Here is a 23369-nt window from a genome sequence, read left to right on the forward strand (position 1 = left end):
ACAGTAGATCAGAAACTCATATGGTATAAAGACAGGGTTCCCCAAAATCCCCTTTCACAGCACCTCACATTTCACCATGAGATTCATTCCTTTGGCCTCAGGTAAAAGTCCCCCCACATTATAGATGCCTTCTCTAGCTACCCTACTGTCCCCCGCCCCATGCCAACTGCACAAAAACTCCAATTGCTGTCAATCCCACTTTCTACACCTCTCTGGACTCCATCCCTCCTCTCTATCCTCACAGTATGCATCTTAGCTCTGGTTCCCCCAGTAGCATGAGCTACTGCACTAGCCTCCTTATACCCTAGTCTTGCCCCTGCCCTTAAAGCTGTTCTCCACTCAGAAGCTAGAATGGTCTTCTAAAGCACAAACCTCCAGCCTACACAACATGGCAAAACCGCATCTCTACAAAAAATATAAAACTTAGCCAGGCATGGTGGCATGCACCTGTAGTCCCAGCTACCCAAGGCTGAGGCTGAGGTGAGGAATCACCTGAGCCCAGGAGGTCAAGGCTGCAATAAGTCAAGATCAGGTCACTATAATCCAGCCTGGGAGACAGAGTGAGATCCTGTCTCTAAATAATTAAATACATAAAGCACAAATCTGATCATGTCCCTTTCCTGCCTAAAATCCTCCAAAGCTCTTGATAAAAATTGCCCTCTGGATAATATCAAAAGTTGTCAGCCTGGCATTCACAAAAAGCCTTCTTTACCACAGAGCAACAATGTCCCCTCCTCCAAGAAGAAAGTGATCCCCAATTTCCAAGCTGGGTGAAGTGCCTCCTCTGAGCCCCACAGTCACTGTACTCTTTTTTATCATAATAGGAACCCCAGGTCACTGTGTTGTGACAGTCTGTGTCTAAGGACTGACTCTCGTAACAATGAGATGTTAAGGGCAAGTCCATATCTAATTCCATGCCCCTAGCACAGAACCTTTATCCCTGGGCCCTCAGGAAAGGCCTAGTGGACTGATTCTGGGAGACAGAAGTCCATCCAGGTTTCTGGCTGGCAGATCCTGTGTGGACACAGGTTGTGGGGCCCGGGGCTGCCAGTCGGAAAAACAAAGCTTGAGGATCCAGATCAGAGCTGAGGATGGATCCTCCAAGGTCAGTCCCTGAGTCTGGGCCAAAGCTACTTGTTACATCTCCCATCTTCTGGTCTCACTTTACCTCCTCAGTCCTGGCTTCCTTTCCAATCTGTCTCCTTCCTCTCATGATCTCTCCTGCCCACTCCAAACCCTTCCCTTCCCCCATCACCTCCCTCTAACCCCCCACTCCCTTGCACTGTTATTGTTTTTTGTTTTTTTGGCACAATCTCGGCTCACTGCAACCTCCGCCTCCAGGGTTCAAGCAATTCTCTTGCCTCAAGCCTCCTGAGTAGCTGGGATTACAGGGACACATCACCATGCCCAGCTAATTTTTTTGTATTTTTTTAGTAGAGACAGGGTTTCACCATGTTGGCCACACTGGTCTCAAACTCCTGACCTCAGGTGATCCTCCTGCCTTGGCCTCCCAAAGTGCTGGGATTATAGGCATGAGCCACGGTGTAGAGCCTGCTGTTTTTTTTTATTTTGTTTCGTTTTTGAGACAGGGTTTTACTGCTGTCACCCAGGCTGGACTGTAATGGCGTGATCTCAGCTCACTGAAACATCCACTTCCCAGCCTCAAGCAATTCTCCTGCCTTAGCCTCCCAAGTAGCTGGGACTACAGGGGCATGCCAGGGCACCCAGCTAATTTTTTTGCATTTTTTTATACAGATGGGGTTTCACCATGTTGCCCAGGCTGGTCTCGAACTGAACTCAAGCGATCCACTGGCTTCGCCCTCCCAAGGTGCTGAGATTACAGGTGTGAGCCACTGCGCCCAGCATCTCCCTTGTATTTCTATCATCATCTCCAACTCAGGGAGGACTGTGATTCTATTCTGTCTGAGTCTCCCCCCATGAATTCTCTCTGACTCTGACTTACCTACCCTTCCCCATCCCCTTGTCCTTTTCCCTCTCTCTGACCCTCCACTTGCTCTCCACTATCTAATTCTACCCTAACTGCCACCTCCTGACCTGGTCCTGACCCAGGGGCTGGGGAGCTGGCACTCACCCCACAGTCAGTGGCCACTGTGTACTCAAAGTGGAACACCAGGGACCAGATGATGCAGAAGAAGAAGCCGAACACAGGAAAAGTGATGACCCACCAGACCATGGCCGTGAAGCGAAGCCGGAACAAGGTCCCATCGGGGTCCAAAGGCTGGGAGGCCGCAGAGAACATCCTGTAGGGCGTGGCCTAAGCAGCACGAGGGATACAACTTGGGGCCTGGTGGGATACCTGGGCCTAGGAAAGTGGGGCCTTTTCCAGAGATGGCTCCTTAGAGTATAAGGAAAAGCCAGAGCAGAAAGGGTAGAAAAGGCCTAAGGGAAAAAGGAAGACAGTGCAGAGGAGAAGAAACAGAGGGAGATGGGACAGAAGCAGCAGAGACAGGCAGGGTCAGAGCTTAGGAATCCCCTTGGCACCCTGATACTCTAGGTCCACCTCTTGAAGAGCCTACAGAAGAGAGGCTCCCGGTGGCTTGGACAGGGAGCTCTGGTGGCCCACTTCACTCTCACAACCCTCATAGCCACTCAGGAGAAGGGTCAGAGGTAGAAAGGTTATTATTCCCATTCCACAGAAGGAGAGACTGAGGCCCAGAACTATGCCAGGATCAAACACCAGGATTAAGGCCTCTTGCCACCTGACAGCTTCAGGTTCTAAGTCAAGACTTCTTTCAGGCCAGCTAACAAAGGGCCGTTGGCTCAGAAAGGCCAAAGCCCTCCTACTGACCCTGTCTGACCACATTCCTGCTCCTTACCCAAGTTCAACTAGGAACAGAGGGAGTGCCCCAGAACCTATTTCAATGGGGACACAGGCTGCCAGCCATCCCACCCCCAGGCTCTGAATGATCCAAGCCTCAGGCCAGTGGTACCCTGAACCTAAAATACCAGGTCCCTGTGAAGGCCCAGACCTACATCTCCTCCCTATCTGAGGAGACACAATGTCACCCAATCCAAGATTTGGGGGAATCTGAGGGTCATGGAAACCTTCTCTGCTGAGCTTCAGCCTGAAGTCCTGGGCCAGACCCAGGAGGCCTCTGTCCAGATCAGACCCAGACCCAGGGAACTGAGCTTCTTCCAATCCCTTCCCCCTCCTGGTAGACAACTCCCCCTCACAACTCCACTGCCCAACCACTTTGACCCCTCAAGCTGGGCTTCCCTCTGGATCAAGCTGGGGCAGACGGAGATGGCTTAATATTAAAAGGCCTAGGACCCTATCTCCCCTTGGGACTCATACTTCCCTCCACTAAGGAGACCCAGGAATGGGGTCGGGGTGGGGGCCTCACGAAGCAACACTCACACTCGGTGCTGAAGAATCTGGGTCTTGGGTTGAAGGTTGTAGCCAGACTGGGACTATTCTAAGACTGGAGGGTCCCACTCCCTGTTCCTCAGGGCCTGCCCTCCCGCCCACAGTACTCAATTCTCCACGCCTGCCCAGGCACACATCCTTCCCAGGATCAACAAGCATATGTCATAAATCCTAGAACACTGTGCAAAGGTAAGATGTGATAGTGGCTGAGGTCAGCTGGCAGTAGCTTCTTTGCCAGTGATGGGGGCAGGGACCTTTCCGAGAGTTATGTCCAGGGATGCAGGCAGGTTTCCAATAAGGTAAAGAGAGAAAGCAAAGAGGGATCTGGCCCTTTTCTGTTAGAGCAGGACTGAGAAGGCCTGTTGGGCCTCACTGGAGAAATGGCTAAATCCTATGATAATAGAAGCAGGATACAAAAGAGATCTCGACAAGCCTAAATATGAGATAGAAATGTTCAGCCTGCACCTGTGCAGAAACAGCTAATGGCAGCTCAGACTGCATCAACAGAGGTCTAACAGAAAGGAATAAGAATGAATAGTCCTGAGGCTGGGCGCGGTGGCTCAAGCCTGTAATCCCGGCACTTTGGGAGACCGAGACGGGCGGATCACAAGGTCAGGAGATCGAGACCATCCTGGCTAACCCGGTGAAACCCCGTCTCTACTAAAAAATACAAAAAAAACTAGCCGGACGAGGTGGCGGGCGCCTGTAGTCTCAACTACTCGGGAGGCTGAGGCAGGAGAATGGCGTAAACCCGGGAGGTGGAGCTTGCAGTGAGCTGAGATCCGGCCACTGCACTCCAGCCTGGGCGACAGAGGGAGACTCTGTCTCAAAAAAAAAAAAAAAAAAAAGAATTAATAGTCCTGCTTTTGTCTCTACTGCCCAGGCCACCTAGAGTCCTACACCCAAATCAAGGCCCGGCAGAGAATAGTGACGAACTGGGTCAAGCTCAAGGGTACATTCAGGATAGGGAAGAGCCTAGAAACCATGTCCTGGGAAGGTTGCCTGAAGGAACTGGATTGCCTGAGCTCAGGAGTTCAAGACCAGCCTGGGTAACACAGTGAAACCCTGTCTCTACTAAAATACAAAAAGTTAGCCAGGCATGGTGGCATGCACTTGTAATCCCAGCTACTCGGGAGCCTGAAACAGGAGAATCTCTTGAACCTGGGAGGAGAAGGTTGCAGTGAGCCGAGATCGCGCCATTGCACTCCAGCCTGGGTGACAGAGCAAGACTCCGTCTGGAGAAAAAAAAAAAAAAAGAAGATAGACTCGAGGCCCCTCATTACTGTCTTCTTGTCTCTGCAGGGCTGACCTGAAGCCATGAGGAGAGAATAGTTCTACAGCTATCAAAGAAGAGCCAGGGCCAAGGCAGAGACTCACGGGAAAGTAGGTACATACTCACTATAAGTAAAAGCCTCCGCCTGGCCAAGATAGTGAAACCCCGTCTTTACTAAAAATACAAAAAATGAGCCAGGTGTGGTGGTGCATACCTGTAATCTCAGCTACTCTGGAGGCTGAGGCATAAGAATGGTTTGAACCCAGGAGGCAGAGGTTGCAGTGAGCTGAGATCGTGCCACTGCACTCCAGCCTGGGCAACAGAGCAAGACCCTGCCTCAAAAAAAAAAAAAAAAGAAAGAAAGAAAGAAAGAAAGAAAGAAAGAAAGAAAGAAAGAAAGAAAGAAAGAAAGAAAGAAAGAAAGAAAAAGCTTGGGCTAGGCACAGTGGCTCAAGCCTGTAATCCTAGCACTCTGGAAGGCTGAGGCAGGAGGATCACTTGAGCTCAGGAGTTCAAGACCAGCCTGGGCAACATAGTGAGACCCTATCTCTATTTAAAAAAAGAAAGAAAGAAAAGAAAAGAAAAAAAAAAAAAAAAAAGAGGCTGAGCACGGTGGCTCGCGCCTTTAATCCTAGCACTTTGGGAGGCCAAGGCAGGTGGATCACCTGAGGTCAGGAGTTTGAGACCAGCCTGGCCAACATGGTGAAACCCCATCAATACCAAAAATACAAAAATAGCCAGGTGTGGTGGCGGGTGCCTGTAATCCCAGCTACTCGGGAGGCTGAGACAGGAGAATCACTTGAACCCAAGAGGCGGAGGCTGCAGTGAGCCAAAATCATGCCACTGCACTCAAGCCTGGGCAACAGGGTGAGACTCTGTCTCAGTAAAAAAAAAAAAAAAAAGAAAAGAAAAGAAAAGAAAAAGGCTAATTATTAGTTATTAAGCTTCCTTAGAACAGGCTACCTGGGGAGGAAGGAAGCTCCCCATCACTGGGGATCTGTGAGCAGAGGCAAAGTAATCAATTATAGATATGATGGACTAGCTTGCTTCTTTTATTCCTAGGGCTGGCCATTTCTGAGATACTCTGAGTAGGAAATGCAGAGCAAATATAAAAATTCCAAGGTGGAACCAACACCCTAGTCTCAGGGAGTGGGGACAACATACCCTCAGGGTCACAGACCTAGTACTGCTCCAGAGGGACCAAGTACTCCAGCAACTATCTATGTCTTAATTCCCTAACTGGTATACCAAGAACAGGTAATAGGCATGCAAGGTATGCAGTAACCTAGCTAATAAACCAAGGCTATTGATGCCATTAGCCCTTGGAGTCAGCCACAAGGGGCAGAGCAAACAGCCTAGACTGTTTAACTCCATATGCCATACAAATACTATAATTTTGCTTGGACTATGATTGACTTATACCATCCCTTCCTTTCCCCAGGGCACTGGGCTAGAGAGTCCTAATCATTTATTCAACCAACACTTTCTGGCCAGGCACAGTGGCTCATGCCTATAATCTCAGTGCTTTGGGAGGATTGCTGGAGGTCAGTAGTTCAAGACCAGCCTGGGCAACAGTGTGAGACCCCATCTCCACACACATACACAAAAATTAGCTGGGCATGGTTGTGCATACCTATTGTTCTAGCTACTCAGGAGGCTGAGGCAGGAGGATTACTTGTGCCCTGGTGGTTGAGGCTGCAGTGAGCTATGATCATGCCACTGCACTCCAGCCTAGGCAACATGGCGAGACCCCATCTCCACAATTTTTTTTTTTAATTAAGCTGGGTGTGGTGGCTCACACCTGTAGTCCTAGCTACTCAGGAGGCTGAGGTTAGGAAGACTGCTTGATCCCAGGAGTCTGAGGCTGCAGTGAGCTATGATATGCCACTGCACTCTGGCCTGGGCGACAGAATGAGACCCTGCCTCTAAAACAAACAAAAAAAAACCCCAAATACTTTCTCACTCAAATGCAGTGCCCACCCTCAAGGAGATTCCCATCTGGTGGGGAAGACAGATACAAATATTATGTGATAGATAACACAGGGAACTGTGGGCACCCAGAGGAGACAGTGATTAAGTTAGCCACAAGTAGGATAGGGAAGACATTTTAGAGCTAGCTGGGCAGGGTTTTGCAGGATGATCAGGAGTGGCTAGCGTAACAGGAACATCTGATGCATTATCTGAGATAAGCACTAGGTCAGGAAAGGGTAATCCTTCCCTTCAGATTACCTGTTCGCCCTTTTCTTTCAGTTCTTTCTAATAGCTCCCAGCCCCGGGTCTCATCAGATTGGGTGTCCATACCTCAACACCTATGTCTACCCACTGACAAATCAGGAGGAGCAGAAACTCCAGTCACATAAAGAAAAGAAGTGAGGTTCCACCCCATACTCGCAGCTAGACCACACTGCTAATCCTAGTCATTTCTCTGAAGCAGATGCTCTTTACATGAAGGGGAGATCCAGCTGGCTGGGGCCTTCAGAACTCTGAGGGACCCCAAAGATGCATATGCAGAACCTGCCTCTCCCTAGGCTAAGTTCATTTCCTGCCCTGCCTTCCAACCTGACAGTCTCTTCCGCCGCCTCCTTCTTCTGCTCCTCACACTTCATCATCCTCCCTAAACTACCTTCCCATCCTTCCTTACCTAGAGCTCTACACTAGACCTGGGAAGGAGCAGGACAGGAATTATCAACCCTATTTTATTTTTTGGAGATGGGAGTCTCACTGTCACCAGGCTGAAGTACAGTCAGACAACCATAGCTCGCTGCAGCCTCAGACTTCTAGGCTCAAGCAATCCTCCCACCTCAGGCTCCCAAGGAGCTAGGACTACAGGTGCACACCCCCATGCCTAGCTAATCCATTATATTTCAGACATGAGGAAACTGAGGCTGGGTCTCTGTCTCAGGTAATAAAGAGTCAGTAAATGAATTACGAGTATAACAGAGTTTGACACATGTCCCACCCCATTTACTTTGATATCCTAGAGAAAGTAGTCTTACATCTTTCTTCCCGGCCCCGTGCCCCATATCCCTGTCCAGAGGGTACACAGACATCTATGGAACCTTAGAGGCCATGGGACTCACCCCAAGACACATACACATTTACATAATCAGATCTCCATACAGACAGGCACAGATATAGTCTCTCTCACATACAACCCACTCAAACAGTCATGACCCTCACAATCACACACACGTATACTGAATTACATTCCTACAGACAGGCAGAAGCCCATAGTGGTACATTAAGAGGCCCAAAATACTCGCTAGCCCAATCCTGTTCTCTCTCCACTTCTCAGAAAACCCTGGGGTTCCAGAATCTGCTCTTCTATGAAGTAAGGATTTGATTCTAGGTCTGCCCTCTGGACAGGGATATGGGGCGTGGGGCAGGAAGAAAGATGTGAGACTCCTTTCTCTAGGATATCAAAGTAAATGGGGTGGGACATGTGTCAAACTCTGTTATAATTCATTTACTGACTCTATATTACACTTCAGTGACTCCAGCCTCCAGAACCTCACAGAAGGCGGAGGGAGACTAACCCTTGAGATTTCAATTTGCAGGCAGCCCCCCAGCAGCCCCATATGTTTGATGGGCCCCAACGGAGAGCTGGCTAATCTTGTTAAAAGATATTCAAGATCTAAAGAAGATCCAGATCGGCCTGAATATGAGGTATCAGTGTCCCCATGCCCTACCCCACAGTGTGTGGCCGTTGTCTCCTTGAAGTGGAAGAGCAGGGACCAGAGGATGCAGAAGAGGAAGGCGACAAGTGGACAGCAGACTGTGACCAGGGCCACCACGGTGAAGCGGAGCCGTACCAGGGTCCCATCCCGATCCAGTGGCAGTGGGACCTGGTACATCTTGTCAGACCTGGGGATGGAGTGGCATGCTGTCAGGGCCCCAGGCAGCAAGGCTGGGACTCAGTGATGAAGTCAGCCCTTGTGCTCAGTCCTAAAATTAGCTGTGTGCCATGGGGTGGGGAGTATGAGAAGGAAGTTGCCTAAACTTGGATAGCTCCTGCCCTGGATGAGGAAGACTGACTCAGAATTGAAAGACAACATTCCACCTCAATTTCAGCGGGAAGACAATGAACCAAATCTGTGCTAGGATAAAGCTTGAATGGATTGGGAGAGCTTCTCCTCACTCCTCTCTGCCTAGCTTGACAGGCCTAGGACTAGAGAAGTTGCTTTAAGTGTCTCTACTTATTTCAAGAACCAACCCTAAAACCTACCAGTGGATGGAATGGCCCATCTCCTCCCCCAGGCCTTTGAGCCTCAGGCCCAGCCTCCAGGCTTCAAGGCCTCTCATCAGCTCTCATTGCTTCCCCACTGGCCCAGGGCCCTCCCGCACCTTCAGTCCCTTCCCAGGCTCTGTGTGCTCTGTGTGCCTGCACCGCAGTCCACAGTGGCAGGGATTCCATGGAAGCTGACAGAACCCCGAGCCCTCTGCTTGTCCCAACCTGCTCTCTCACGTGCCCCGAGAATGAAAGGCTTTGCAGAATCAGGTCTGGTGCTAGCCTGGGCTTGCTGTTTGCTGGAGAGAGCTGCTTGGTCAGCTTCTGGAGGCTCCCCAGTACCCAGGGGGCTGTCCACACCACCCTCCTGTGAACAGATGAGGGTTCCTGGGGACTGTGATTTCCCCCTTAGATAAGGGTAGCTAAGGTCAGGAACTATAACAAATAAGCGTATACCAACAATCCTAGCTCAGCTCCCCACAGTGTACAGAAGGGAAAGTTGGGGCAGGAATCTTCTCAGGATCACATAACAGATACATGTGGGACCCACAAAGAGTTACACACTGCAACTCTGGCCTTCCTTGACCCCTTCCTCTCTGGGTCTGAGCTTGAGACAGAAAGGTCAGGTTAGGACTGGAGTGAGAGAGGCAGAAGAGGCGCCTGTTCACAGGAGGAAAAAAAGGAAAAACCAAATTCTACATAGATGAGGCAGTTAGCCCTATTCCCATTGTAAAGATAGAGAAACCAAGATACTCAGAGAGAGAGAAAGGTTCTTCCTCAAAGCCCTATGCTGAGTTGGAGAGAAGCCATCCCTGGAACGCTGGCTGCTTGTTGCCAAGCTAGGGCTGGCTCCAGACACATAAAGAATATACCCTTCTGGGCTCAAAGGCCTTGTCAAATCAAGTCCCAACTCTTCCGGGCCCCACCCACAAGACTCTCCCTTTAGTCCCACCCTCAAAAAGAACCTTGATCTCAGTTAGGTTGGCATCCTAGCATTCCAGAACGAGCCAGGTGGCTACGCCTCCACATCCTCACCCATTTTCCCCCAGCTGCCAGGCCTGATCAGGCAGCCTGCTCCAATTGCTCAAGTTCCTATCTCCCTTTTAGGAGCATCAGGGATCTCCCCAGGGAACTGGAAGTGGCTCTGGTGACCCTCCCAGAAAAAAAAAAAAAAAAAAAAAAACATTCCCTGGATCATCCCTAAATGGACTCTGAGTCCCTTAAGGCCCTAGATGGGGAACATCTTCCTCACTCAGCCCAAAACTAGACTCTGAAGTTGCAGTAGCACTAGTCTTCCCTCCCAACATCCATCCCTGAAGCTTGCAGCTGTAGATCTCTGAGGAACCACTAGGATTCCCAAATTGAAAACTAGATCTTCAGGGAATGAAGAGGCACTGCCCAAATCAGGAGTTGATGAGGAGGTTCAAGGGACAGTCCATTCCAATTCTTGGAGGTATGCCTGGCCTCCCATTTAGCTGTGTGACCTTTGGCAAGCCACTTAACCACTCTAGATCTGTTTCCACAGTTCGGCAACATGGGAATCACAGGGTTTAGATTACCTCTAAGGTCCTTCAACTTGGTCATTCTACTCCACACCTCACGGTGGAGCTGAAGGGCAATTGTTCAGTCTGCAGACAGCTCTACATTCCTCACAGGTACTACTTAGCTGAAAATCGCTTTCTTTGGAGCTACCTCAGCTCCAAAGTCCCTAGAGATGTTCTCAGCCTGGAGTCTGAACCCACATTTACTGAGTGCCTACGGAATACTAGGCTCCCTGCTCTGTACTTGATACACATTGTCTCTTTTAATCCTCACCATAATTCTATGAGGTAGGTGCTACAGCCTGTATATTTCCATTTTACAGATGAGGAAACTGAGGCTCAGGGAGGTTCAAAACACTCAAGGCCAAGGCTAATAAATGGCAGAGCTGCCATTCAAAACTAGTCTATGGGGTTCCAACCCTGGGGCCCCATCCTCCCCACCTAGGGCTCCTGACCAGGAGGCCCCGTGGAATAAAGAAGGGAAAGCTCAACCCCTGCACACCCGGCCCCATGCTGGGGAGGGAGAAGAAGGGGGCCAGCTCGGCAAGTCCAGACAGCAGCAGTTCCTGGGAAACAGAGTGTGTGCGATAGCAGGGCAGGCACCAGGACTCCCAGAGCGTGGGGCCCGGCCCTGCAGAGGCCGGACCGCGCGGCCAAGCTCCCCTGAGTGGGGCTGCCCGGCAGCCCAGCACACCCATGCCCATACTCACCCACGCGGTGGTGGCCAGATTGCCGGCGGAACCCTGGGGCCCGGGCGGCCCGGGGTCGGGGGCTGACTCTGCGGGCTGGTCAGAGCGCGAACGGCGGGGGCGGGGCCGGCGCTCTCGGGGCGGAACTTAGAGAGGAAACTGCGCCCAGATCCTCCGGTGGCTCCTCCCCGCTTCTGGAGACCCCGACCCGTGGCTCTGCCCCTCAATCTGGTGTATCCTCAAACTATGCTTTATAGCCCGGGACTGCCCCCACTAATTTCGGCTGCGTGCGGGCAGCCGTAAGAGCTCTGGATACCTGAGTTTAGCATGTTAGATAAGCCACCTTGTCGCCTTACCGCTCAGCTGCGTTCCATCACCTGTTGAAAGAACACAAAATTAATTCAACAGGGGCCGGATTTCTTTCTCATCCGCCCGTCTCTCCTGCCCCGCACCTCCATTCTAACCGAATAATCCAGCCTCGCCCTTCTGAAACATTAAGCCAGTTTCCTCTCAGCCTTAGCGCCCCTCCCCCAAACTTTGCTCGCCAGGATGGTTGGGGACATTTCAGCAATGGTCATAGCACCTTTGCAGGCAATGAGAGCCGGTAAGGCACATCCCAGAAAGTCTGGCCTAGTGCTGTTCCCGCCTTTGTTCAGGAGAGGGCGCCCTGTCCTGTGTACAGCGCAGAAAGAGGATCTCCGGCCACCAGCCTTAGGTCTCTCCACAATGAGAGGACTGATCCCCAAAAACCAACTGCCAGAGTTCCCTCCCTACCCTGACCATGACTGACCCATAAAAGAACTTGAGGGGGACCCCTGGCTCCCTTTGCAAAGACCATCTACCCCAACGGGAAAGGAGGGTGAAGAGACCAAGCATCTCTCCTGCAAGGGCACGGGGGTAGTCAGAGCATCTGCAGCGGGTGGAGGACCTCTAAGCTAGTCACATCTAACATCGCACTTTTCCACTTAAATCCTTAGCAATAACACATTCTGAGCACGCAGTATGTCCCAGGCACTCTTACTTTTTATGTTATCTCATTTATTTAATCCTCATAAAACCCCTGTGAGGGCCGGGTGGCTCACGCCTGTAATCCCAGCACTTTAGGAGGCCGAGGCGGGCGGATCACCTAGGGTCAGGGGTTTGACACCAGCCTGGCCAACATAGCGAAACCCCGTCTCTACTGAAAATACAAAAATTAGCCGGGCGCGGTGGCGGGCGCCTGTAATCCCAGCTACTTGGGAGGGTGGGGCAGGAGAATCGCTTGAACCTGAACCCGGGAGGCGGAGGTTGCAGGGAGCCGAGATCGCGCCACTGCACTCAAGCCTGGGCGACAAGAGCGAAACTCCGTCTAAAAAAACAACAACGACAACAAAAAACAAACCTGTGAAAATAGATACGATCTCGGCTCACCGCATCCTCCGCCTCCAGGGTTCAAGCGATTCTCCTGCCTCAGCCTCCCGAGTAGCTGGGATTACAGGCGCCTGCTACCGCGCCCGGCTAATTTTTGTAGTTTTTAGTAGAGATGGGGTTTTGCCTTCTTGGCCAGGCTGGTGACCTGACCTCGTGATCTGCCCCCACCTCGGCTTCCGAGTGTTGGAATTACAGGCGTTGCCTGGTCTTGTCTTTTTCTTTTTTTTTTTTTTTTTGAGACAGAGTCTCACTCTGTCACCCAGGCTGGAGTGCAGTGCCACAATCTCGGCTCACTGCAACCTCCACCTCCCGGGTTCAAGCGATTCTCCTATCTCAGCCTCCCAGGTAGCTGGGACTACAGGCGGCACCACCATGCCCAGCTAATTTTTGTGCTTTTAGTAGACACGGGGTTTCACCACATTGGTCAGGCTGGTCACAAATTCCTGACCTCAGGTGATCCACCCGCCTTGGCCTCCCAAAGTGCTGGGATTACAGGTGAGGGCCCCCGCCGGTAGATACTATTTAATATCCTCATTTTACCAATGGAAAACAGGGAAACCAAGTTACCTACTTACACAGCTAATAAATGCTAGAACCAGGACTCAAGTCTGGTACCTGAGATAATTCCCATAATCCACTATATGCTGTTAATGCCACTTAGCATTTGGTGGTTAATTTGCCAGAGCTCTTTTTCGTGCATTCACTTTGGTTCATTCACCCAGCCTAGGCCCTCTCTTTGACAGGCCTCATGTGGAGCAATGCTGGAGGACCCAGAGATACCTCAGACACTCTGAGGGGCTCTGAAGTCTGGAGAGAGTGCACACTCAGAGTGTCTTATTCTAAAAACTACTTTTCTTGATTTTGAATTCTCCCCTATCCTGTTCTTTAAGGTGCCAGGACAAATGGACTAGTAAAACTTTACAAAAAGAACCACCTCCCTCCAATTTTGGCAACTAGATTCAGGTTTTCTGCCTTGGGGTTTCACGTCATCCTCTTCCTCTAGCTCCAACCAGGGGTGTCTGCTCCCGGCCATTGTTCCCTTTCTTGACACCTTGTCTGTTCTCTTGGCCCTAAGTACCATTCCCTGAGCTGGGTCCCCTTTTCCTGCCTCTAGACTACCCCCAATGCCCAAACCTTGAGGTGCTCTAATTTAGATTAATTCTTTAATTTTCTGGTGATTTGGGAAATATGGGCAATTCACCATACAGCCCTGAGCCTCTGTTTCCTTGTCTTTAAAATGATTTTATTTATTTAAAACAAGCTCTTGCCGGGCACAGTGGCTCAGGCCTGTAATCCCAGCATTTTGGGAGGCCAAGGTGGGTGGATCACAAGGTCAAGAGATTGAGTCCATCCTGGCCAACATGATGAAACCCTGTCTCTACTAAAAATATAAAAATTAGCTGGACGTGGTGGTGTGTGCCTGTAGTCCCAGCTACTCGGGAGGCTGAGGCAGGAGAATCACCTGAACCCAGGAGACAGAGGTTACAGTGAGCCGAGATCGCACCGCTGCAACAGAGCAAGACTGTGTCTCAAAAAAAAAAAGGTCTCACTGTCTTCACTGTCTTGTCTAGGCTGTTCTTGAACTCATAGGCTCAAGCGATCCTCCTTCCTTGGCCTCCCAAAGTGCTGGTATTATAGGCATAAGCCACTGTGCCCAGCCTGTAAAACTGATTTAGGAATATCCACACTGGGTGTGGTGGTTTACAGCAATTTAGGAGACCAAGGCAGGAGGATCACTTGAGCCCAGGAATTCAAGACCAGCCTAGGCAACATGGTGAATCCGTCTCTACCAAAAGATACAAAAAATTAGCCGCGTGTGGTGGCACATACTTGTACTCCCAGCTACTCAGGAAACTGAGGTGGGAGGATTGCTTGAACTCTGGAGGCAGAGGTTGCAGTCAACTGAGATCATACCACTCCACAATAGCCTGAGTGACAGAGCAAGACCCTGTCTCAAAAAAAAAAAAAAAAAAAAAAAAGGAATATCCACATCATAGGGTTGTTGTATTAAAGGTAATTTAGCAGTGTGCCAGGCATGTAGAAGGTACTCAATACATGATGGTCATTATGATTAGACATGTCAGCTACAGTCTGAACTTGTCCTGAGCTTTTTCTGTATTGTCTGACCTTGGCTGTCATGGACCCTCTCTGAATCTCTTTATTTCACTGTCAATTTGAAAGACCTTGTCTACCTTGATTTACATGAGGGAAGATAAAAGAAATAAAAGGAGTTCTTGGGCCAGATGCCATGGCTCACGCCTGTAATCCCAGCACTTTGGGAGGCTGAGGTGAGCAGATCACCTGAGGTCAGGAGTTCGAGACCAGCCTGGTCAACATGGCAAAACCACATCTCTACTAAAAATACAAAATTTAGCCAGGCCTGGTGGCGGGTGCCTGTAATCCCAGCTACTTGGGAGGCTAAGGCAGGAGAATTGCTTGAACCCAGGAGGCAGAGGTTGCAGTGAGCCAAGATTGCGCCACTGCACTCCAGCCTGGGCGATAGAGTGAGACTCCACCTCAAAAAAATAAATAAATACAAATTAAAAATAAAAATACAAAAAGAAAAAGAAAAAATATTCATTGCATTGATTTAATAGAACTGGGTTCTGAAGAATGGGCAGTATTTAGACAGGTAAGCAGAGATTGAGGAAGAGAAAGGAGACAAAGTAAGCATGGCTAGGGTAGGTATAGAGGCAGGGACACAGACTGCTAAAGACATCCAGCTTTAGACCAAGCTCTGCCACTGCTTCCTGGGAAGCCTCAGGAAAATCAGTGTTCTTCCTGGTTTAAGGAGGAGTTATTCTTGTTCTTCTCAAAGATCTTTTTCATGACCAAGACATCCTTCCTGGATGGCTTTACACCACCCACCCCCAGCTCACTCATCTTGCTCTAGCCTCACTCTGACTCAAAAAAGAATTAAATCTTCCCCTGTTCATCTGCTTGCTTCCCTGTTCATTTAGCTTGAAATGTTTTCTCTTCCTGCCTCCATCTCAGGAAACTCTATCCTTCCTGTAAAGGTATTTATTAGCATGACACTTTGGTAAGTGAAGAATGCATGTGGTAATTTCTAGGGAGATCACTAAAATAATACTAATAGGAAAAGAGAATTTAACTTTCACACTGGTATAGTGGGAAAAATGGGCCAGGCATAGTGGCTCACGCCTGTAATCCCAGCACTTTGGGAGGCTGAGGCAGGTGGGTCACCTGAGGTCTGGGGTTTGAGACCAGCCTGGCCAACACGATAAAACCTTATTTCTACTAAAAATGCAAAAATTAGCCAGGTGTGGTGGCACACACCTATAATCCCAGCTACTAGGAAGGCTGAGACACGAGAATCACTTGAATCTGGGAGGCGGAGGCTGCAGTGAGTCATGATCACGCCACTGTACTCCAGTCTGGGCGACAGAGTGAGACTTAAAAAAAAAGATGAATATAGCAGTAAATTCATTAAATGCATTAGACTAAATGCTATGGTTAAAAGCCAAAGTATTGGCTGGACACAGTGGCTCGGGCCCGTAATCCCAACACTTTGGGAGGCCAAGGCAGGTGGAATATTTAACGTCAGGAGCTTGAGACCAGCCTGGCCAACATGGTGAAACTCCATCTCTACTAAAAATACAAAAATTAGCCGGGTGTGGTGGCAGAAGCCTGTAATCCTAGCTACTTGGGAGGCTGAGGAATGAGAATTGCTTGAACCCGGGAGGCGGAGGTTGCAGTGAGCCAAGATTGCGCCACTGCACTCCAGTCTGGGTGACAGAGTGAGACTCCACCTTGAAAAAAAAAAAAACAAAATACAAAGTATTGCTCCCATGTCATAGACAAGGAATTGGGGCAGAGAAGAGTTAAATAACTTAGGCAAGACATAAAAAGTAGCAGATCTACAACTAAAGCTTAGCTCTGACTCCAACTTTGCTGCTTCTCTGGAAGGAAGTCTCATCCTTCCACAATTCTGCATTCCTTACAGGTCTGTCTCCTCCCTAACCACCAATCCTTCACAGCTGCATACAGTGAGTTCTCAAGTCATGTGTATGAGATTGGGGCTCCTAGGACAAAGCTGGACTTTCCTTGGCCAGAATAGTGTTGAGCTGTGGACATCTTTGGGCTCATGATGTCCAGACAGGGCTTGGCTCCAAAAGGGTTTGTAAGCATGCATCAAACTCCTTGTCTTCAGAATGGAAGAAGGAAGATAATGATACCTAAAAGAGGTGTTATCAGAATTTAGACAGAGTAGGAGCGTGGGAAGGAACCCCTGGCTTCACAAAGATGTCCTTCTCCAGCCAGGAATCCTGGGAATGATGAGCCATGGGCCACTTGGCTACCAAAGCACCCAACAATGTATCTTTAGAAATCACCAAAGTCACAGGAAATTCTTCCCTGCAGTATTCCTCATCCAGTAGGTATTCCTCCAGTCTTTCCACAAGTATGTACTATTTTCCTGCACACCTATTTGTACTTTGGACTGAATGTACTCATTTGCTCACTCATTCAAGACATTTCTTTCAGAACCATTTTATAGCAAAAAAAAAAAAAAAAAAAGAAAAGAAAGGACATTTCTGAGTCCTCTTTCAGTATCAGAATCCATATCTTAGAATATTTAGAATGGGAACTCAACATTTTTATTTATTAATTTAGAGACAGAGTCTCCCTCTGTCACACAGGCTGAGGCTGGGAGTGTGGTGGCGCAATCTTGACTCACTGCAACCTCCACCTCCCAGGTTCAAGTGATTCTCCTGCCTCACTCTCCCTAGTAGCTGGGATTACAGGCACATGCCACTATGCCTGCTAATTTTATTTTATTTTTTTTTAGTAGAGATGGGGTTTCACTATGTTGGCCAGGCTGGTCTCGAACTCCTGATCTCAGGTGATCTGCCCACCTCAGCCTCCCAAAGTGCTGGGATTACAGGAGTGAGCCACCGTGCCCGGCAACATTTTTTTTTTTTTTTTTTTTTTTTGAGATGGAGTCTCACTCTGTCGCCCGGGCTGGAGTGCAGTGGTGCAACCTCGGCTCACTGCAAGCTCCACCTCCCGGGTTCACACCATTCTCCTGCCTCAGCCTCCCGAGTAGCTGGGACTATAGGCGCCCGCCACCGTGCCCAGCTAATTTTTTTGTATTTTATTAGTAAAGACAGGGTTTCACCGTGTTAGCCAGGATGGTCTCAATCTCCTGACCTCGTGATCCACCCACCTCGGCCTCCCAAAGTGCTGGGATTACAGGCCTGAGCCACCGCGCCCAGCCGGCAACATTTTTAAACAATGCAAACAATACCATTTATTGAGGCCGTACGTGTGCCAGGTAGTATGCTAAGTGCTTTAAATGTATTCTCTCGTTTAATTCTCACTACGACCCTGTAAGGCAAATATGGTTGTTATCCCCATTTTATACAAAAGAAAATTGAGGTTCAGAGGGATTAGGAAATCTGCCCACGTTTTTTGCTTTTCTTTCCTCTCTTTTCTTTTCTTTTTTTTTTTTTTTGGAGACAGACTTTCACTCTTGTTGCCCAGGCTGGAGTGCAATGGCTCGATCTCAGTTCACTGCCACCTCCACCTCCCAGGTTCAAGCAATTCTCCTGCCTCAACCTCCCGAGTAGCTGGGACTACAGGTGTCCACCACCACACCTGGCTAATTTTTTCTATTTTTAGTAGAGACGGGGTTTTACCATGTTAGCCAGGCTGGTCTTGATCTTCTGACCTCGTGATCCGCCTGCCTTGGCCTCCCAAAATGCTGGGATTACAGGCATGAGCCATCCTGCCTGGCCCAAATTTCTTAATTAAATTAAATTAATTAAACAGAATTAAATTAAATCTGCATCCAGATTTAAACCAGGTTCTCTGACTCAAAGTCCAACACTTCTACTACTAATCCCCAACTGAAGAAAATATTTCACTCATTCGTGCGTCAACTATCTAATGTGTAACTACTATGTGCCTTGCCTTAGGGAATACCAAAATAAGTCAGTAGAGGAGAGGCTTAAAAATAATTGGGCTTAGAGATTAAAGGGCAAGAAATTCAAGGTTCTAGAGGGCAGTTATGAAGCCACTGTAACTATCTAGGGAGAGTTTGTGACTTTCTAAAGTCCAGCAAAGGCAAGGGAGTGTGGTTGTAAAGGAGGGGTGTTTTGGATGGAGGAGATGGGGGAAGATGGCTGCAGTCAGATGTTTAAAGTAACTTTACTATTTGGCCAACCGTATATTGATTTTCTTCCTTCAAGTATCTACTGAGCACCTACAATCTACCATGTTTCTTTCATCCACTATCTTATTCCATCTTTACAACGCAGCACTTTTTTTTTCTTTTTCCCAGACGGAGTCTCCCTCTGTTGCGCAGGCGGGAGTGGTGTGGCTATAATCACAGCTCACTGCAGCTTTAACCTCTTGGGCTCAAATGATCCTCCTACTTCAGCCTCCCAAGTAGCTGGGACTACAGGCACGTGCCACCACACCTGGCCTTGGCTAATGTTTTGTATAGGTGGGGACTCACTATGTTGTCCGAGCTGGTCTCAAACTCCTGGGTTCAAGTGATCCTCCTGCCTTGAACTCCCAAGTGCTGGGATTACAGGCGTGAGCCACCATTCCCAGCCTCCCATTTTTTAAACAAATAAATCAATTACCTCTAACCCCTTGCCATCACCAAAAACCCAGATGTATTTAAACACGTTTACATTTGAGGTAAAGCCCATTTCAATTTTGCATTGATGTCCCACAAAGAGGTGGTGGTGGAGGTTTTTTTGTTTTGTTTTTTTCTTTTTTTTTGGAGATCACTCTGGAGTGCCTGGCAGGATCCTTGCTCACTGCAATCTCCGCCTCCCGGGTTCAAGCGATTCTCATGCGTCAGGAACCCGAGAAGCAGCTGGGATTATAGGTGCCCACCATCATGCCTAGCTAATTTTTCTTTCTTTTTTTTTTTTTTTTTGAGACGGCGTCTCGCTGTGTCGCCCAGGCTGGGGTGCAGTGGCGCGGTCTCGGCTCACTGCAAGCTCCGCCTCTTGGGTTCACGCCATTCTCCTGCCTCAGCCTCGGAGTAACTGGGATTACAGGCTTTTTTTTTTTTTTTTTTTTTTTTTTTTGAGACGGAGTCTGGCTCTGCCGCCCAGGCTGGAGTGCAGTGACCGGATCTCAGCTCACTGCAAGCTCCGCCTCCCGGGTTCACGCCATTCTCCTGCCTCAGCCTCCCGAGTAGCTGGGACTACAGGCGCCCGCCACCTCGCCCGGCTAATTTTTTTTGTTTGTTTTTTTTTGTTTTTTTTTGTTTTTGAGACGGAGTCTTGCTCTGTAGCCCGGGCTGGAGTGCAGTGGCCGGATCTCAGCTCACTGCAAGCTCCGCCTCCCGGGTTTAGGCCATTCTCCTGCCTCAGCCTCCGGACTAGCTGGGACTACAGGCGCCCGCCACCTCGCCCGGCTAGTTTTTTTTGTTTGTTTGTTTGTTTTTTTTTGAGACGGAGTCTCGCTCTGTCGCCCGGGCTGGAGTGCAGTGGCCGGATCTCAGCTCACTGCAAGCTCCGCCTCCCGGGTTCACGCCATTCTCCGGCCTCAGCCTCCCGAGTAGCTGGGACTACAGGCGCCCGCCACCTCGCCCGGCCAGTTTTTTGTAGTTTTTAGTAGAGACGGGGTTTCACCGGATTAGCCAGGATGGTCTCGATCTCCTGACCTCGTGATCCGCCCGCCTCGGCCTCCCAAACTGCTGGGATTACAGGCGTGAGCCACTGCGCCCGGCCTAGTTTTTTTATTTTTAGTAGAGACGGGGTTTCACCGTGTTAGCCAGGATGGTCTCGATCTCCTGACCTCGTGATCCGCCTGTCTCGGCCTCCCAAAGAGCTGGGATTACAGGCTTGAGCCACCGCGCCCGGCCTAATTTTTCTATTTTTAGTAGAAACAGGGTTTCATCATGTTGGCCAGGCTGGTCTCGAACTCCTGGCCTCAAGTGATCTGCCCACCTCAGCCTCCTAAAGTGCTGGGATTACAGGCGTGAGCCACCAGTCTGGCCAGTATATGCTTTGCTTTCTGAGCACAGCTCCTGCTGTGAGACTCAGTCACTAAAGAGGTCTAGTTTCTAGAAAATGCCCACCTTTCACTCTTGTAGTATCAGTCTTCTGCTCTGGGCTAGGCCCCAGGAGGACTTTCAAGAGCCCAAGGCACAGAAAACCGAGGGTAAATAAGAGGATACAAAGTGACAACACTTCAACAGAGGCCTGCCTAAGCATTAGCTCAACTCGCTGGGAAAGCCTGGCAAATGTATCACTGAGAAGATGGGAACATTTGAAATACCCGTCCTTTAAGAATAAGTAGGGGTTCGGCTGGGAGCAGTGGCTCACGCCTGTAAAGCCAGCACTGTGGGAGGCCGAGGCGGGCGGATCACTTGAGTTCTGGAGTCCGAGACCAGCCTGGCCAACCTGGCCAACCCATCTCTACTAAAAATACAAAGATTAGCCGCGCGCCACGGGGAGTGCCTGTTATCCCAGCTACTCGGGAGGGTAAGGCAGGAGAATCTCTTGTACCCGGGAGGCGGAGATTGCAGTGAGCCGAGATAGTGCCACTGCACTCCAGCCTGGAAGACAGAGGGGGCAGGGCAAGACTCCATCTAAAAAAAAAAAAAAAGTAGGAGTTCACGGGGGAGGTGGCTCACGCCTGTAATCCCAGCACTTTGGGAGGCCGAGGCGGGTGGATCACTTGAGGTCAGGAGTTCGAGACCAGCCTGACCAAAACGGTGAAACCCCCGTCTCTACTAGAAATACAAAAATTAGCTGGGCCTGGTGGCGGGCGCCTGTTATCCCAGCTACTTGGGAGGCTAAGGCAGGAGAACCGTTTGAACCCGGGAGGCGGAGGTTGCAGTGAGCCAAGATTGCGCCAACGGACTCCAGCCTAGGCGACAACGCGAGACTCCATCTTAAAATTAAAAAAAAAAAAAGGTAAGGGTTCTCCAAGTGCAACCGGGAAAGACGTTCCAACAAACCTCATTTGTACCAGGCCTTTTGGTGGGCCAGGCCCTTAGGGCATCTCTAATGCTCCTAATGTCTATCCTAGAAATTCAAGGAGGGAAAGAATGTGCTGGGGCAAGCATGGGTCAGGAGAGAATAGGGTCAGCATCTAGGGCCCTGAAGCAGCCTCGGGCAAACTCTTTGGACAGACAGACCTCCCAAGAGGGCCCTCAGGCTCCGCACGTGGTCTGGGCAGGAAGTGCGGGCAGACAGACTAGGAAGCCTTCCCAGCAGCGCCCGCGGATCGGGGCAAGGAAGGGGTCGAATAGTTACCATACCATTCTGGGGCCGTCCCTCTGATTGGCCCGAGCTCCCTCAGCCCAAGTCGCTGCACTCCAAGAAGGGGGCGGAGTCTCTATGTTGCGTCACCACTCTTCCCGACACCCCGCCGGTGCTTCCCAATCTAGCCATTCACAAGCCCACATCGAGAGGCCCTGTGTGACGTCACGACTCGCTCCCGCCAACCGCGGCGGCGAGGGGCGGGACTCCACGGCCCTCTCACCGCCCCACCCCTGTGCCTCCCCGAACTCCTTGTGCCCCTCCTCTTCCCTCTCGCCCCTTCCCCCCCCCCGAAGACCGCCCCCACGTTCGGATTCAAAAGACGCGTTGCCCAATGAATAACAGGGTCGACCCAGAGTGGCGGCAGCAACCACCAATGTGCGGACGGCGAGGGCGGAGCGCCCGCAACGAGCCTCTGACGCCGGGCGGCGTGTGACGCAGTCGGGCCTTCTGCGCGCTGCGCCCGAGGCGGCGGTCGGTAGTAGTGGTGGTAGCGGCGGCGGCGACGGTTTCGTGGGGGGCCGCGCGCTGCTCTGTGAGCGGCGGGTGGCAGACGGGCCTGGGTCGGGACTCCTGACACTTCGCCTTCCCCACCGAACCGCGGTAAGTCGGGAGCCCGAGCTGCAGCGGCCGAGACCGGCAGGCTTCTACTCTCTTCCGGGCGGGCGGACGCGCGGGGCGTCCCAGGGCCTCTCCGCGCCGAAGTCTCGCGCAGCGGCGCGCACCTTCTGGCCTGAGAGAGGGGCGGGGCCCAGGACCCGGAGCCCGGGAGGTCCGGCTTTGGAGGCCCTGGGAGAGAATGAACATCAGTGGGGTCTAGGCTTGGAGGTCTCCGGTTGCTGCCCACGAGAGTCTGGTTGTACTCATTCATTCGGTGGTGTAAGGACCCCACGGTGGGCTGGCCTTTCCGGAGTCAGCGCCTTGAGACCCTGAATACTGTCTGCCCGCACTTCCTTGACCGTCGTGTGGGACTGGGCTTTATTTTGCCTTGGCTTCTCCATAAGGAAAATGGGCACCCCGAGGATTAGGGTGAGTCTGAAGTTTGTGAGATTTTTAAGATAATATCTGAGAATAGGAGTCGGTTCGGTGGAGCAAAAGGTTCTTTTATTTTCCCACGTGTTCAGTGTAAAGCCAGATGAGAAAGATTGAGTTTCTGGATTACTGTAGCCATAAGGACTTTAGAAATTGAGTCAATCCCCCTACCTTACCTCAGTTTTGTAGATAGGGGAAATCGAGGCCCGGAGTAACAGGTAGGATTAGTCAATGCCGGATCTTTGACAGTCTAAAAATTTTTCTACTACCTCACCCTCCCTGAATGTTTCAGTCTCCCATTATTAAGAATTCCCTATGGGAGGTCGGTGCGGCATGGACGTTAGGTAGCTAGACGTAGATGTAGTCTTCATAGCGTTTTCCATTTAGTTGCTACCAGCTGTGTTCACGGGTAAGGTGGAAGCTTTGTTAGTGGTACCCTAACCTGGACCTCGAGAACTAAACTTAGAAGATGGTTAAAGAATGTCATCGTTGTTATGTATTGGAAACAAATCGATAAAACTACAAGCCATTATTTCCCTTTCTAAATCTGAATTTTT

At 50.3% G+C, this 23369-nt stretch overlaps 2 protein-coding genes across 10 annotated transcripts in view; one reads left to right on the forward strand and one right to left on the reverse strand.

Moving 5' to 3' along the window:
• PGAP2 (post-GPI attachment to proteins 2) overlaps positions 1–22036 on the reverse strand; it is a 29095-nt gene extending 7059 nt beyond the window's left edge. Inside the window, 5 exon segments of the mRNA XM_015435395.3 lie at positions 2093–2275; positions 8351–8525; positions 11476–11494; positions 21772–21840; positions 21843–22036. Of these exon segments, the coding sequence (XP_015290881.1) occupies positions 2093–2275; positions 8351–8525; positions 11476–11494; positions 21772–21840; positions 21843–21912 (516 nt within the window). The 5' untranslated portion in view covers positions 21913–22036.
• Positions 22037–22217: 181 nt separating this feature from the next.
• The window catches only part of NUP98 (nucleoporin 98 and 96 precursor), a 120330-nt gene continuing 119178 nt past the window's right edge, over positions 22218–23369 (forward strand). For 7 of the 9 annotated variants that reach the window (XM_045370328.2, XM_045370331.2, XM_045370329.2 and 4 more), the window contains exon 1: positions 22218–22383. The gene's annotated coding sequence lies outside the window, so the exon portion shown is untranslated. Of the gene's footprint in view, positions 22810–23369 lie in introns of all 9 variants that reach the window. The other 2 variants (XM_074014555.1, XM_074014554.1) reach the window with 2 other exon arrangements.

Source organism: Macaca fascicularis, chromosome 14 (genome assembly GCF_037993035.2).
Source record: "Macaca fascicularis isolate 582-1 chromosome 14, T2T-MFA8v1.1".
Lineage (NCBI taxonomy): Eukaryota > Metazoa > Chordata > Mammalia > Primates > Cercopithecidae > Macaca > Macaca fascicularis.